General features: G+C 36.0%; 1 protein-coding gene across 2 annotated transcripts in view; it reads right to left on the bottom strand.

Annotated features, from left to right (window-relative positions):
• The window catches only part of HCRTR2 (hypocretin receptor 2), a 107,357-nt gene that overhangs the window by 33,766 nt on the left and 56,646 nt on the right, over nt 1-16,945 (bottom strand). For both annotated transcript variants that reach the window (XM_070586302.1, XM_070586303.1), the window contains exon 2: nt 526-704. In XM_070586302.1, the coding sequence (XP_070442403.1) occupies nt 526-704 (179 nt within the window). The remainder of the gene's footprint in view (nt 1-525; nt 705-16,945) is intronic.

Here is a 16,945-nt window from a genome sequence, read left to right as displayed (position 1 = left end):
ATTATCCTTTTTAAATCGGTGAACTGCAAAGAGCTTATGTATTTGGCTTGATAGCATACAAATGGTGAATGCAGAACAGAGATTCCAAATCTAGCAGTTTGACTCAGAACCTGCACTAAAACCTGTCTTACTGTATTGCTTTGATCACATAGCTCTTAATTTCTCAGTACGAAATGAAACTACTTATAAAAACAGATAACTCTCAATTATTTGGGCTAGGAGAGGCTCAACAATCAATTTGTTCAAATTCTTTATTTTATAATCAGAAAATTAGAGATCAAAGAAGTGAAAGGTTTGTGCAGCATCCAATGATGACTTGAGGATTCTGTTGTTTTATTTTTGCCAAGAACTTAACTCATTTACCCAGAAAGTCTCAAGTATTATTTTTCTTAAGTTTGCCAATTTCTTAGGCAAGTATATTTCTTTCTTAGCTCGTTAGTTAATTTATTAGAGGGCCATGACTATAATTGAAAATAGTTTCAGAAGCCTTTGTGTTTGAACCAAAAAACTGTGAGAAAGAATTACCTGTAAGTAAGGAATCACTTTACAGAGGGACTGTCCAAAGAACCAGGTCTCAGTGATGTCCACAACCAACGTGGCTGGAAGGCAGGTGATGGTCACGAGCACGTCAGCCAGAGAAAGATTGACTATGAAGTAGTTGGTTACCGTCCTCATGTGGTGGTTTTTCCACACTGCCACACAAACTAATTTGGAAAGAAAAAGGAATAGTAACTGTTATGGATGAACGTTTGTGTCCCCCCCAAGTTTACATGGTGAAATCCTAACTCTCAATGTGATAGTATTAGGAGGTGGGCCCGTGGGAGGTGACTGGGTTGTGAGGGTAGAGCCCTCATGAATGGCATTAATGCCCAGATAAAAGGGACCCCAGAGAGATCACTCACTCCTTCCACCATGTGAAGATACAGAGAAAAGGCAGCTGTCTCTGAACCAGGAATCAGCCCCTCACCAGGCACTGAATCTGCCAGTGACTTGATCCTGAACTTCTCAGCTTCCAGAACCATGAGAAATAAATTTATGTTGCTTATAAGCCACTCAGTTTATGCTTTTCTCTTATAGCAGCCCAAACTGACCAAGACAGTAACTAAAGAAAGAAAATATGTACTGATGAAGAAACACTGCCAAGCTAATTAATACGCCTATAAAATCTACAAATAAATATTGAACAGGAAAGATAATTGATGGCTGTGCTGTGTCTTCACTGAATCAGTCAATCTGTGTGGAAGCTAAATACATGCTTAACGTCAGTTCATTCACCACACAATGCACTTCTCAATGGATTATAAGGCTGTGTTTACTTTTACTTGGTTCTGAATTGTAATTCCCAGAGGTTAAAGAACAATCTTCGATTCTTCTTTCTGTTCCCTCAGTGCTCAGCATGTAGGAGACAGTCAAGAAATTTTTACCGAATTGAGATGAATCAGGAGCTAGGTATTTTCAGTAAACTGTGGTTTGCCTCATCTATGAAGTTCACCCTTATCTGCTCACAAACCCTGCATTTGGAACCTTTAAAAGATGAAGAGGTTTAAAAGACAAAAGTCAGTAATTATTTAGCCCTTATTATTGCCAAATACTGAGCTAGATGGTTCATATGCTTGGATTGTTTAGTTTTGATAACAATCCCAAGGGAAGACCTCATTACCAACATTTTATACATGAGGTAACCGAGACACAGGGAATTCATGGAACTTGTCTAAGGACAAATGGCTCACAAAGCACAGAACTACAGTCATAACTGGGATGAAACAGCAAGTGAAGGGCTGGTCTTTTCACCACATGGGTTGCCTTCCTTTGTGAAAATGAAAGAGTTATAACAAAGCACGTATAAATTCTAGAAACTCAATCTTCTCTCCTTTCTATTACTCTTAATGGCCTCCAAACACCAACTTAAATCAAACATACTTTTCAATACTTTCACAATCAGGCGTTCTTCACTGCCTTTCAGGACATCCTCACGTTTAAAAGCTGTGCTATCTCATTCAGTTGCTCTTTACGGAAAGAACATCCAGTTCCTTGATTCTCTGTCCTCCTCCTGTCTGGTGTATCCAACGGTTACATAATCACTGGCTGCAGGATTCTATAGGTGTTAGCACTGCTGCCCACATTAATTGATGGCTTTGCTTCACTGAAAGTAGCTGTGAGTTTGCCTGGGGTATCATTAACCTGTCAGAGCTGTCACCTAGGCACCCAAATAATGCAGTGACTAGTAACCCTATATAGTGAAGAAATAAAAGCACATTTTGTTACACTTGTCACTGAATGAAGATTTCTTTTTGACAATTATGTACCATTTATTAAGAGTTTCATATGTTGAAAAACACTTCTACTAGCTCCTGAAGCTGAAATTACCCTTCAGTCACTAACAGATACTCATTTAATAAAATACTTGAATTTCTGAGGATTTAATTTTGAAAACTTCACATCTTCCTCTAACTCCAAAAACTCAAGTAAGCTTTATTAGGGTAAGCTACAATCTTTATTATCTGAAAATGATGCTACTGAATTATTTATTGCTCAGAAACTCTTGAAACCCATACACACACAAACCCATCCTGGCAGTTGACTAACACGTCATCACAGCTTGTTATGAGAAAATTGACAAAAGTATCCCACTGCTGATATTTGGTCAATAAATGGTAGAAATGGTATTATTTCCGATCTAGAAAAGAAAATAAGACTTTAAAAAATAGAACCAGTTCTAGCAGTGATGGGAAAACAGTGTTAACACATTATGTCCAAACAATATGAAAGCAAGTAAATTTTCAGCCAACACTTCTATGCTACTTGTTTTGCACCAGGCCCTGCTCTAAGCAATTTAAATTATTAACTAGGTTAATCTTCATAATAACACTGTAAAGTGATTACTATTACTATCCCTCAGTTTAACAGACGGGAAACTGAGGCTAGAGAGGTTATGGAACCCACCTAAGACAAATAGCCAGACATAGCTAATAGTAAGCACCAGAGCTTGGACTGAAATCTTATCTACCATGCCATGCATTCCATTATACCCTTTATGGAAGCAAAAGATGAAAAGGAAGACGCCACCCTCATTTGACAAGACTTTAACACAAGTTTGTAGAATTTTGGAGTGGGAGATCATCCAGTCTAGCTTGCCATCTGGTGAATATGTCACCTCTGCAACATCCCTGATCCATCCTTCTTGAACATTTGTAAGCGTAGGGAATTCACGACCTGCTAAAGCAGTTGAATTCATTTTGCAGTGGCTTTAACTACTAGCAGGTTTTTGTTTATCTTGAGTTGGTATCTCCTTCCCTTTCATTTCTGCTCATGGATTCTTAATCTTTCCTGGAACCCAAGGAATAAACCTTCTCTATTTTTTCTACATTGTACCTGTATTAGTTTCCTAGTGCTGCTGTAACAGAGTGCCACAAATTGGGTGTCTTAAAACAACATAAATTTATTACCTCACAGTTCTGGAGGCTGGCAATCCAAAATGAAGGTGTCAGCAGGGCTAGGATCCCTCTGAAACCTACAGAGAAAACCTTCCTTGACTCCCTCCTAGCTTCTGGTGGTTTGCTGGTTATCTGATATTCTTCGGCATGCAGTTACCTAACTCCATTCTCTACCTGCATCATCACATGACATTCTCCTCTGTTCCTGTCTTCAAATCGCTGTCTTCTTATAAAGTCACCAGGTATATTGGATTAGGGGCCCTCTCCACCCAATAAAACTTCATCTTAGCTAATTATATCTGCAGTGACCCTATTTTGAAATAAGGTCACATTCTGAGGTACGAGGGGTTAGCACTTCAACATCTTTTTTTGAGGGGACACAATTCAATCCATAATGATGTCCTCTGGCCCCTAAAAATTTATGTGCTTCCCACATGCAAAATCCATTCACTCATCACAACAGCCTCAAAGTTCTTAATCCATTCCAGCATCAACTCTAAATCCAAAATCTCATCTAAAACTGGTCTACATCAAGAATGGGTTACATTTGGAGTATGGTGTTTCCCAAGGCAAAATTCCTCTCCATCTGTGGACCAGTGAAACCTAGAAAATAATTGTCTTCTTCTAAGATGCAATAGTGGGACAGGCATAGGGGAGACTTTCCCATTCTAAAGGGAGAAATTGGAAGGAAAAAGGGGTCACTGGTCTAAAGCGAGTTTGCAACTCAGCAGGGAAAATTCCATTAGGTTTTAAGGCTTAAGAATAATTCTCTGTGGCTTAATGCTCTCTTGTCCTAGCTCAGCAGGCTGGTGGCCACAACCTCTCAACCCTGAGTGTTGGCCCTGGCCTCTGGAACCTGTAGGGAAATCTTTCCTTGCCTCTTCCTAGCTTCTGGTGGTTTGCTAGGAATTTTTGGCATTCCTTAGCTTGCAACTGTATAATGCCAATCTCTGCCTTCATCACTGCATGGCGTTCTTCTGGGTCTCTATCTTCAGGTGGCCATCTTATTAAAGGACGCCAGGCATATTGGATTCAAGGCCAGCCCTGCTCCAGTATGACTTCATCTTAACTAATTATATTTGAAATAAAGTTACATCCTGAAGTAGTGAGGGTTAGGACTTTGTCATTTCTCTTTGTGTTGTACAACCCATAACAGTAGTCATTCAAATATTTAAAGACCACAGCTGTGTCCATACCCCAACCCTCTGCCTTCTCAGGCTAAATATCTCCAGAATCCTCGCACGCAACTGCAGCATTTTGCATGCCACCTCACCCTTTTATTCTGTACACACTCCAGATTATCAGTAAATGATCCATCTGTAGCTGCACACACATTTCCAGGTGCTGCCTAACCAGGGCAGCAAAGAACTGGATGATTATTTTGGTCAGTATCTCTCTATTAAGACAGACAGAGATCTTATTAGCTTTCTTTACAGTCAAGTCATACATTTTGGATCGCACATATATACAATTACTAGAAATTGGTTCCCTGGTGTAGATATTTCTTTACCATTGAGTCTTGGGGCTAAAAAAAGAAGGGAAAAAAAGAAATCTATAAAGAAGATTATTGTGGCAATTGGAGAAATTTGAATTTGGACTTCATATTAGATAATATTACTGTGCTATTTTAAAATACCTTAAGTATGGAGTTCACATTATATACATTCCAATATGAAGACCACAGCTATGCCTGTGTCTCAGGACTTCACTTCTCTGGGGTAAACAGCATCAGACCCTTCACAAATAATAGCAGGATTTTCTCTCTCATCACCCTGGTCTCTTTATTGTGAAAATGCTGCAGATTACCGGTAGATCTCTCTAAATGAGTATCCAGAATCACACACACATCTTCAGCTGCATCTCTCCTAAATTTGTGCTGAACAAATATCCATTTGTTCAATCACCCATTCAAAGCATTAAAGGCCCAAGGTGAACACCACTTTCTCCTGATAGGACATCAAACTTATGCAAAGTTAAACTCACCATCTTTTCCTATATTCTCAGTCTGGATTTTATATTTCTCTGAAGTATAAGGACCTTCCTTTTTCTTCCCAGTACCTATGTTTGAAATCCCCCCAATATCTCCTACGTCCATAGTTTCTTATTCCTACTGCAAATACCCAGATTGTTGAACCATTAGCTACAGTATTGCAATGACCCTTCTATTAGTTCTTCCTGTACCCTGCCTATCTTTACTTCTACCCATTTCAACAGAATCTCTCCTTTCCTCCATCATTAAGTACAAAATCCTCAAATAGTCATTCTACTATTAAATTCTAGTTGAACGTTCCCCCGTATCTTGCAATGTTGCCCATAAACTGGGCATTGCTAATGCCATTCATCTGTTTGGAAATAACCATACTCCATTTCAACCCCTTTTTGAGCTACTTAAATCCTACCAAAACCATCCCAAACCAATCAAACCAAAAAGTTTCTGTTTCACAAAATCTCTCTTAATTAGCCTAACTCCACATGACTTCTTTCTTTTTAAAAATCCTATTACATGTTGTATCTTTCCTGGTCACAAATCATATTCTAAAATTATTATGGATTGTTATGGACATTTGTTTTTTGTTTTCTTATTTCCCTACTGGTACAACGGCTGTTTATCATTTTGAGCTGGGCTTTTTCTTCCTCCTACTCTTCTTGGTTTCTATAGCTTTTCTCCCAATACAAATACTCCCTGGAACATACTTTGCAATAAGTGAACATTCACGGCATTGATTTGTTTGTAATTACAATATGTTGCCACCATGGGCATGGTACATTTACCCACGAGCTTCTTGAAAAGGAGAGAAAAACCCCAACGTCTGAATAGCGTGTTTATTTTCTTCATTCCTTTGGACAAAGTCTGACAGATGACAGAGAATTTAGTTGCTTGTCAATTATTCTCTTGGCTCTCAATTCTCCATACACCACTTTCTGATGAGCTTTGGAAGGTCCCTACACATGAACTGGGTACTACTCTTGAAATCAGTTCTCTGAATAATCATGATACTCTGATATTAAAGTCCATTTGCAGCTAGTCCGCATGTAAGAGTGTGCCTCCATTGTCCAGGAACAACTGGGGACTAATTGAGCACATGGGGTGAAAGGAGATAACAGGAAGTAGGAATGCAGTCAATGAAGCTCCACCTCCAATACAGACTTTATTGAAACCCACATTTCTGAGATGCAGAGGTGCCAAGAAGATAAAAATTCATTTATTCCTTTCTCTCTCACCCGCTCATTTGGTTTACCATCTCTTCTTCTGTAAGAATCTGATGACAAAGCTCCTGTCTTTTCTCTGCAGAACTGACAGATGGAAAAGTGCCTCAAACTCTGTGGGAACATCTGCAACTTGTGATGCAAAGTGGGATATTTAAAATAATATATAGATATAATCTTCAGGAATAACCTAGGCTATTTTCCTATTGTTGTATGGGCCGAAGATTAACTGACTTTCAAATGGGAGAGGAAAATACTAGTTTAAAAAATGTCTTTGCCATTTTAATCTGCACTTATAATAAACTGGCTTTTATTTTAATATCTATCAGATCCATTTATGGACAAAGTTACTTTCTCTGTCAAATCAATACTTTCAGTTGGAAAAACATAGACTAAGGTGATAGACTGTTAATCTGTTGGTGATACGACTTAAGAACATGTACACGACACAGGTGATATTGCATCTCTCATTAAACATACACTTAGGTCTTGAAATGTCAGCTAGTTGATATTATGATATCAAGAAGTGACTATGCGTGGTGTATAATTAGTGTGTTACCAAGTATCTTGAAAAGATCTGTACTAAGTATATCAATTTTATATTAAGCATTTTCAAATTTACTTAATTTTTGTAACATTAAAACAAGGTATAGATGTTATGCTAAATGAAATAAGCCAGATGCAAAAGGACAATGATTGCGTGATTCCGCTGATGGAAAGTAGGTAGCGTTGTCAAATCCATTAAGATGCAGAGCAAAGTGAAGGTCTCCAGGAGCTGGGAGGAGGGGAGAATGGGATGTCATTGTTTAAAGGGAACAGAGTTTCAGTTTTGGAGGATGAAAATGTTCTGGAGAGGGATGGTGGTGAGGGTTGCCCAACAATGTGAACGTACTTAATGCCAGTGAACCGTACACTTAAAATTGATTAAAAACGGTAAATGAAAAAAGGGAATATACAATGGAAAATAAAACTTTTGAACCAATAATGATGTCACTCAAAAATCTTAAACACATGTGGCCGGCCCAGTAGTGCAGTGGTTAAGTTCGCACGTTCCGCTTTGGCAGCCCAGAGTTTGCCAGTTTGGATCCCGGGTGTGGACATGGCACTGCTTGGCACGCCATGTTGTGGTAGGCATCCCACATACAAAAAAAGAGTAGAGGGAGATGGGCATGGATGTTAGCTCAGGGCCAGTCTTCCTCAGCAAAAAGAGGAGGATTGGCAGCAGTTAACTCAGGGCTAATCTTCCTCAAAAAAAAAAACTTAAACACAGAATGAAAATGCCAGGGAACAATCTTAATTACTCATTTTATGAATTTTTTAAAATCATGAACAGCTAAAACAGTGAAAGAAAAGACAATTATTTAAAAATACTATAAAAATTCACATATATAATTTATATTTATATGATGAATATATTTATATAAATAATAAAAATTAAAAATATATAGTAATTTATATAAATATATAAAGTAATTTATATTTATATAATTTGCATTTATACATATATATAAAACATATAAATACTATAAAAGTTCCAAAATATTAATGGTGGTGTCAAAGACAACTATGTGATTTTTAAATACAATTTCAATTATTTGTTTGTAAAATCAAAGTATTGTTGACAGTAACTTGTAATATTATAATTTAGACATCTTAATGAAAGATTGTGCAGTTTCTTGGTTTTGTTAACTACATATCCATGTATATCGATACATAAGATGACAACTCCTTGATTGTTATTTGTTATATTACACACATATAAAATGGTAAATATGTCAGGAAACAATGTAAAAACATAAGCAACAACTTTGAAAAACATCTTAAAAAATATTGTAATTCCACCTTTTGCCACAAAGTGTCACTGAAAGGCTTTGAAACTGCTTACCTAGTCACTTCAGGTATAAATTTTAAGAATTAATTGTAATATTCTTTATAATATAGAAAGAAATGTATTTATTTCAAGTGGGATTTTCTAAACAATCCTTAAGAAAGGATAAAATGGTCACCTTCTAAATTAAATACAAATAAGTGAGTTAAGGTGAAATAAAACGATTTTTCTAAATGGAAAACAACAGCAAAGAAAGCAATGGAATACACTTGGAAGGCAGACTATATTCAACCCCCGTAAGGAATCTATCTTGAAAGCAGGTCATGGAGTAGAGTCATCCAGAATCATGACACTGTGCAGATTTAAGAAGCAGGGCAGTTGGGACTGGCCTGGTGGTGTAGTGGTTAAGTTGGTGCACTCTGCTTCGTGGCCCAGGATTCGCGGGTTCAGATCCTGGGCACAGACCTGCATGCTGCTCACCAAGCCATGCTGTGGAGGTGTCCCACATGCAAAATGGAGGAAGATTGGCATAGATGTTAGCTCACCCACAATCTTCCTCAAGCAAAAAGAGGAGGATTGACAATGGATGTTAGCTCAGGGCCAATCTTCCTCACCAAGAAAACAAACAAAAAGAATCAGGGAAGTTGACTATTGGTGTAGTCCTAAAAAAAGTAAAACAAATTCTCCTCAAAATCCTGAGGTATTTTCCTTTTTCCCATCTTCATTTCATCCCACCACTTGGGCCTTCACCCTCTTTTCTATTGTTGATTTTGCCTCCTCCTCTTCCTGGGCCAATATGCCAATCTGCCTGACTTGATGTCCCCTTCTCCACCCCAACACCTTGGCAAGGTTGTCTGTGAATGTCTTTCTGTGCTCAGAAGAACAGCAGGTAAACATGCTACTTCCTTTTTACAAGTCTGACAGAGGGACACTGCCAAGAACCACATTTGTGGCATAAAATTTGCCACCCAAAAGGTTATATTTTCTCACGAAAATATAAAAGTCTACAATTTGAGAAATATGTTTTCATTGGCACCTGCTCATTATGTTAACATAGGCAGTAATTCTCATGGAGACTAATGATGTCACTGTGGTGTTGACACCAGTGAGGCAGTGTGGGAATAATGAAGACACCACAATTAATAATTCATCTGGGAAGGGATTTAGAAAGACAGTATCTTCACACACAGAAATGTGCAGGGAGAAACTGCGCATAGATGAATGTTATGAAACAGAAACGCAAAGGAGATAATAATTCAAAGGAATCAAGTCCAAAAAGTTTTTTCAGAGAGGAAAAATATAGTGAGGAAAGTGAGAAACTGGGCTTGGCTTATCAGCTCTCTGTGAGTGGCACGATTCCTCTCGGGGGTGCTCAACCTCCTCGGTGCCAAGGCTTCTGTACAAGAGCTGCTCCCGACCACAACAGCCCTGTTATTAGTAGGTATTTCTAGGGCTTTAAGCTGGCCTGTGGACAAGGTTAGAAGGGTGGAAGGCTCCATGGCCTTAGCATCTGCAGCTCTAGTAATGGCTACATCTAGTAGCTGTAATTTCAGTTCAATGGAATTTGTTTAAGGGGGAAATATTAACTTCCTGGTTACTCATGTCTTTTCACTCTTTACAGGTAAATCACTACAAGGGCTTGTCCCCAGTGCAGGCTCTCAGAATTGCGTCTGGATCTCTAGCCTGCCCTCAGAGCTGTTCAGCGACATATGGTCAGTCCTCATCTTCAATCCCTTTACACTAATGAACACACCCAAGCAAACTATCCTTCTCATGACTTTGGCTTCTGTTTATGTTACTGCCTGCAATGAACTTATTTTTTGGTCTCCTTTGCAGAAAAACTCTCCCTCTTTCATCCTTTATATTCTCCAATCCTTTTGGTTTTTTTTCTTCCTTCTTTGTTATTATTTACACTCACAACTAATTCTCATTTCTAGCAGACTAATTCCCAAAGTTTTGACTCTGGTTCTTGGCTCTCTCTCTTGCTTTCCACACCAAAATTTGTATTTTTCCATTCTAGATGTTGCATCTTTACTTCATACTTAACTCATGAATCATGAAATGTATATATATCATGTTAAAGCATTTGGGCATTGTCCTGCAGATTATGGAGAATCACTGAAGGATTTTAAGCAAGGTAGCGACAAGATCCTTTCTCTATTTTTCAAAGATGACTTAGGGGGACTGTGGAAATTATATATGCTCTTAAACTGGAAGCAGGGGGACCAATTTTGAGACTGTTTTAGGCTTCCAAAGAAATAAGAGTATGACAAAAGAATGGGAAAAAATGAGCAAATTCAAGAAATAATAATGAGGTTGAAATATAAGGCCTTGCTGAGGGATTAGATAAGAGGATGAGAAAATGAGAAGAGCTAAAGATGATTACTGGGAATAATGCTTAGGAGCTGGGGAGAAGCTCATGTTGCTCACTGAGCTATGGAATAAAGGAGAATGAGGTGGATTCATTTGAAAGTAGGGGTAGAAGATGAAGAATTCCATTTTGTATACGTGAGTTGGAAACACTTATGAGTTATGCCACTATCACTAGACATTTGGCATTTCGATTTATGGGTTGATATTTGAGGAGATACATTTCAGTTACAGGTAAATATTTGGGATTCATCAGAACAGAGATAGTGATTAAAGCCAGTTGAGTGGATAAGATCACCCAGGGATACAATCAGAGTAAGAAGAGAAGAAGGTGAGTCATATCCAGGGGGCTGTGCAATTTCAGCCACATATTCTTGGTTGGCAAATATCCAAGAAGTGCCAATTTTCCTCAGAAGGACTAAATTACATAGTAATGAAGGATAGATAGGTTTTACTATTACAAAATAATTTGCATTTCTGGTAATGGCAGAAAAACTTGCTGCAGAGCAAACCTCCCATCTAAAACAGCTAGAAGTGTCACAAATCTGTTTAAGATATTAGAAAGCTACCAAGGCAATGAGGATACCAAGACACTGATATCCTGGAGAAAAGGAAAGATGACAGATGTTCACCTGACGTTCAGCACTGTTTTTCTTCTCAAAGCTTTTGGCAATTTACAAGCACCAGGCAAGGACTGAGGAGAAAAAGCAGCAGCCAATAATATGACAAGCTGAGCAGGAACTTGAGCAGTCTTATTGAACAGAGGGCAACAATTGGAGCTCAAGGTCCATCAACTGGATAAACAACCTTGGCTTTCAGCTGCAGCCCCAAGGGGTGAACTCTAGCAGTGATGAACTTGAAGGAGACAAGCCCTCCTAAAGAAGGAAGTCCAGCTTCAAATGCCTTCACTACTGACTGGATATAGATTTCTGATCCAATACCAAGTGCCTGTCAAAGCAAAAGCAAATTCTCTATGGAAGAAGATAACATATCTAGAGCATCAAATATTTTCTACAAGTTTTCATATGAAATATCACTCATTCAATAAAAAATCATCAGGCATACAGGAAGGCAATACCAATATGACCAAAGTCTATAGAAAATAAATAATAATAAAGCTTCCAGAAATTTTAAAATAATTGGATTAATAAGTTCAAGAAATTGCATGATATTATGTACAATATTAATAAAGAACTGGAAAAATATTCAAAGAGAAATTGTGGAACTTAAAAATATGTTAACTGGAAACACAACAGATGGATTTAACAGGAGATTAGAGAGACAGAGCCACCTAATATCACTATCCAAAGCAATAGAAAAATATCCGAACTAAAAAATATAGAGAAAAAAGATTGAAAATGCAGAAAAGAATATGAGTAACACATGGTGCAAATTCTAAAATACATGTAATTGGATTCTCAATATGTGGAAAGTAGAATGAGGCAGAAACAATATTAAAAACATGTTAACCAAGATGAAATATTGTCCAATAATTTTTTAAAACTAATTAAAGGCATCTATCCACAGATTTCAGAAGTGCTACAAATCTCAATGAGGATAAATATAAGAGAAAACTATACACAATTACGTTATACTAAAACTGCTGAAAACCAGTTACAAAGGGAAAAATCTTAATTTGGGGCAAAAATCCGTTACCATTAAAGCATCATAATGGAATCAATAGCTAAATTCTCAGAAGAACAAAATAAGAAGCTAAAGGACAGTAAAATAGCACCTTCAACATGCTGAAAGTAACAATCCAGAACTGTATATTCAATGAAAATATACTTCATAAGTGATAGTAAAATAAAATTGTTTAATGACCAAAAAAGAGCTGAAAGAATGTGTCAACAATATCCCCAAACTAAAGGGAGTTAGACAGAAATAAAATGATTTCAGCTGGAAGTACAAATGTAGAAAGTAGTAAAGAATAATGGAAATTTTAGATAAAATCAATTATGATTGAGTATATAAAATAATAATAAACATCAGTATCATCATGTATTGTGGAGTTTAAATAAAAATAGCAGAAAAGAAGGCAGGGGTAAGAGAAATTAAGTAAGTGTTCTGAGTTTACTGCAGTGTTCAGGAAGTCTTAAGAATAATAATTTCTATTAAAATGTATCATCAATGACATGTTGTCCTTTCTAGGAAGATCTTAAAAGAATAGCAAATTTGAAGCTAAGGAAGAGAAAAATAATTTTTTAAAAGGTGAAAGTCAAGAAAACCAATGAAACAAGGGGAACAAAGAGAAAACAATAATCTGATGATCGATTTAAACCCAAATATATCAGTAATTACATTAAATATAAAGGGATCTAAAACTCCAATTAAAATACCAAGATTATCAGACAGGATAAAAAGAGAACTCAACTATATGCTGCTTACAAAAAAAAAAATACTTTTAATAAAAGAAAGCAACAAAACAAAGTGCAAGGGTTTTGAATTATTTACCTTGCAAATATTAATTTAAACAATAAAGATGTAGCTAAATTAATTTTGGACAAAGTCGATTTTAAGGCAAGAAGAATTACTAGAGCTGAAGAGGGCAACCTTATCATGGTGACAGGATCAGTCCTCAGAAAGACATAACAATTCCAATCCGTAGTCTCAAAAACATACAAAGCAAAAGATGATACAACAAAAATGGGACTCATACAGGAACATTAAAACATATGTGAGTAACTGACAGAATAAATAGACAATAAAATCCATTTCATATTCTTGTAAGTAACAGACGACCTAACATATTTGTAAATCTCAATCTGTATCTACCTGGAACATTGTACCCCAAAACCGAAGAATACATATTATTTCAGAGTATGCTTAGTACTTGGATCAAAATTAACCATACCCTGGGCTATAAAGCAAGTCTGAACAAACTTTAAAGTATGGAAATCATAATGAATATCTTATTTGAACTTAGTAAAATTAAGCTAAACTTCAACAAAAAAAATGGAAAAAATCCCATAAATGTTTGAATTTTAAGGAATGCACTTCCAAATGACTCATGAGACAAACAGTAACTTACAGGATACATTAAAAGTATTTTGAACAGATGATAGTTAAAACACAAACAATCAAAAATCCATGAATGAAGCTAACATTATGCTCAAAAGGGTATTTATAGCCTTAAATCTATTAAAAAACAAAAGCTGAAAATCAAAGATGTAAGTATTTATCTCAAAAAGTTAAAAAAAAAAAAAAGCCAGGAAATTAAAACCAAAGCAAATAGAAAGAAATAAAGAATAGAAATAATGAATAATATAATAAATATGCAAAAACTAGAACCAAAAAGCTAATATAGTTCTTTGTGAAAACGAGTAAAATTATTAACTTCATAGCAAGATGAATAAAAAAGAACAAGAGAAGTCACAAACCCTAAAACCAGAAATAAAAAATGAAACTTCACTACAGATCTTAATGTGCATTAAAGTATAGAAAATATAAGAAAATTTTGTTTTTAAAATTAAACATTTAGATAAAGCAGATAGTTTTTTTTAAAGATATAGCCCATCATAATTGATACAAGAAGAAATAGAAAATCTGAGATGCCTTATATCAATTTTTAAAGTTGAACCTATAGTTGGAAAAAGAACTTTCCACAGAAAAAACTTCAAGTCCATACGGCTTTGCTGATGAATTCTTCCAAACGTTAAAGAAATAAATTAAATTTTTCAAAATATCTTAAGGAATTAAAGCAAAGAGCACACTTCCCAATCTTTTATGAGGTCAGCAAAAACTTTGATAGCAAAGACCTGAAAAAGATATTTCAGGAAAGAAAGACATAAGCTCATAAACTCTTTTGAAAATAAATGCTAAAATCTTGAACAAAATGGAAAAAATGAAATTTGATTTCTACCTCACACCATACACAAATATCAATTCCAAGTCAATTACAGATCTAAATATGAAAGATCAAAAATAAATCTCCCATCATTATAACCTTAGGGTGGATAAGCGTTTCTTGAACAGATTCCCTCAAAAATATTAAACATAAAGGAAATGTTTGATAAATGAAACAAGCCTAAAGTTATACGGTCATCAAAAGAGTGTGAAAATACACGCCACAGAATGAGAGAAGATATTTCCAATCCTTTCAAATTTGAAAAATACCAATTTGCATAATTATCTCTTGTAGTGAATGGGCTTTGCTGCTATTGCTGTTAATATACTTTTTTTTGAAGAATGGCCCTGAGCTAACATGCTACCAATCTTTTTTTTTTCTTCTCCCCACAGCCCCCAGTACATAGTTGTATATTCTAGTTGTAGTTATTCTGGTTTGACCATGTGCGACACCGTGTCAGCATGGCTTGATGAGTGGTGCTAGGTCTGTGCCCAGGATCCGAAACAGCAAAACCCTGGGCCACTGAAGTGGAGAGCACAAACTTAACTACTCAGTCATGGGGCTGGCCCCTCAATATACTTTTTATTGAAGTATCACACATGGAAAAATGGACAAACCATAAATACATCACTAGACAAGGCGTAAACAGTGTTGTAACTACTACTCAGACCAAGAAATAGAATATGACCAGAAACCCAAGGGCTCTCTTCACATTTCTTCTCCACCAACATGTCCCTGCGACCAAAAGGAAACCCATATCCTGATTTGTAAGACCACAAGACTAATTTTTACCCATTTTTAACTTCATTTAAATTGAATCAAAATACATGTGCTATTTTGTGTCTGACTTCTTTCACTTACCATTATGTTTGTAAGATCATCCATGCCTTATGTGTAGCTATAGTTCTATAATTTTCATTGCTGTATAGTATTCTGGTGTATGGTTAGATTACCATTTATATGCTATACTATTGATGAGTATTTTGGTTGGTTCTAATTCAAGACTATCATAAACAAGGCTGCTATTAACATTCTTGTGTATGACTTTTGATGGACATAGGTATGGGTTTCTGTTATATATCTAAGAGTGAAATTGCTATCATAGAGTATGCATATAACCACCATTATTACATAATTGCCAAAATGCTCATTTTACTACCAGTTCTTATTCTCACCAACAGTTGTCAGTCTCCCAGTTCTCTATATTTTTGCCAACATTTGGTTCTTTCAGTATTTTTTCATGTTAGATATTCTGTAGGGTCAAATTTAACATAATTTTATATGTTTGTTTGCTATTTGGAAATGGAAGAGAACATTGCTTTCCAAGACTTTTGTTATTTTAAGGAAGTCATTAAAAATTTTATGGGGCAATTTGATGGCAACTTTAGGATGTGATTTCTTTCAGAATTAACGAGATGGTTTCCTTGTTTAAATCTGCACTTGTTTTAAAACTAGGCATCCTTCAAGTTAATCCAGTCGCTTCTCTCCCCTCTTCCTATAGTACTTTTCATTTTTTTTATTTTTGCCATCTAATATGGGCTGTCTTTCCTTAAATTGTATGTGACATTTTACAGAACCTATATTTTATTTTCTAAAGTCAGGGCCTCTATTCTGAATATAGTAGATGCTCAATAAATGGCTGAGTGATTAACGGATTGTATAAAATTTGCATGACTCAGATTTTGTTTTGACATTAGAGAATTTATCTTGACTATTTGATGCTGGAGAGTAAAAAGAATTTCATATAGGTAAATCATAGTACCTACTTCTACTTTGGCACTTTATACATTCGGCTCAAAGGAATCCCTGAAATAGCGTCTGAGCATGTCTTAGAGGAAGGCTCAGAACAACAGAAGGACCTTTTAGATAATAGGATGGCCACACTAAATGTCTTTGTACCTAAGCTAGAGACTGAAGGGCCACTTTTCTGGCTGGGCGTAGGTATATTATAATTATGAAAAGTCCGATCTCTGCTAAAAACCACACTGATTTCTATTTTATAGTAATTTATATTTAATAAATATAAGTGGATCTGCTACTTATTACCTCATGCTTAACTTTACTAAATAATTTTAAACCATGTTTCCCTTACTACCTCTGAATATACTTGCAATAACTGAGTGAATAAGTGGAAGGAAAGGCTAGTTGCATCTCCCCCAAATATTACTGATTTTAGGCTTGTCCAGGATTATGACATTCAATTGTTAGATAATATTGTACAATAATCCTTTTTTAAAACCAGCTTTATTAATTTTCAAA

This window comes from Equus przewalskii, chromosome 19 (genome assembly GCF_037783145.1).
Source record: "Equus przewalskii isolate Varuska chromosome 19, EquPr2, whole genome shotgun sequence".
NCBI classification, from domain to species: domain Eukaryota; kingdom Metazoa; phylum Chordata; class Mammalia; order Perissodactyla; family Equidae; genus Equus; species Equus przewalskii.
This window is presented reverse-complemented; position numbering and strand designations above follow the sequence as displayed.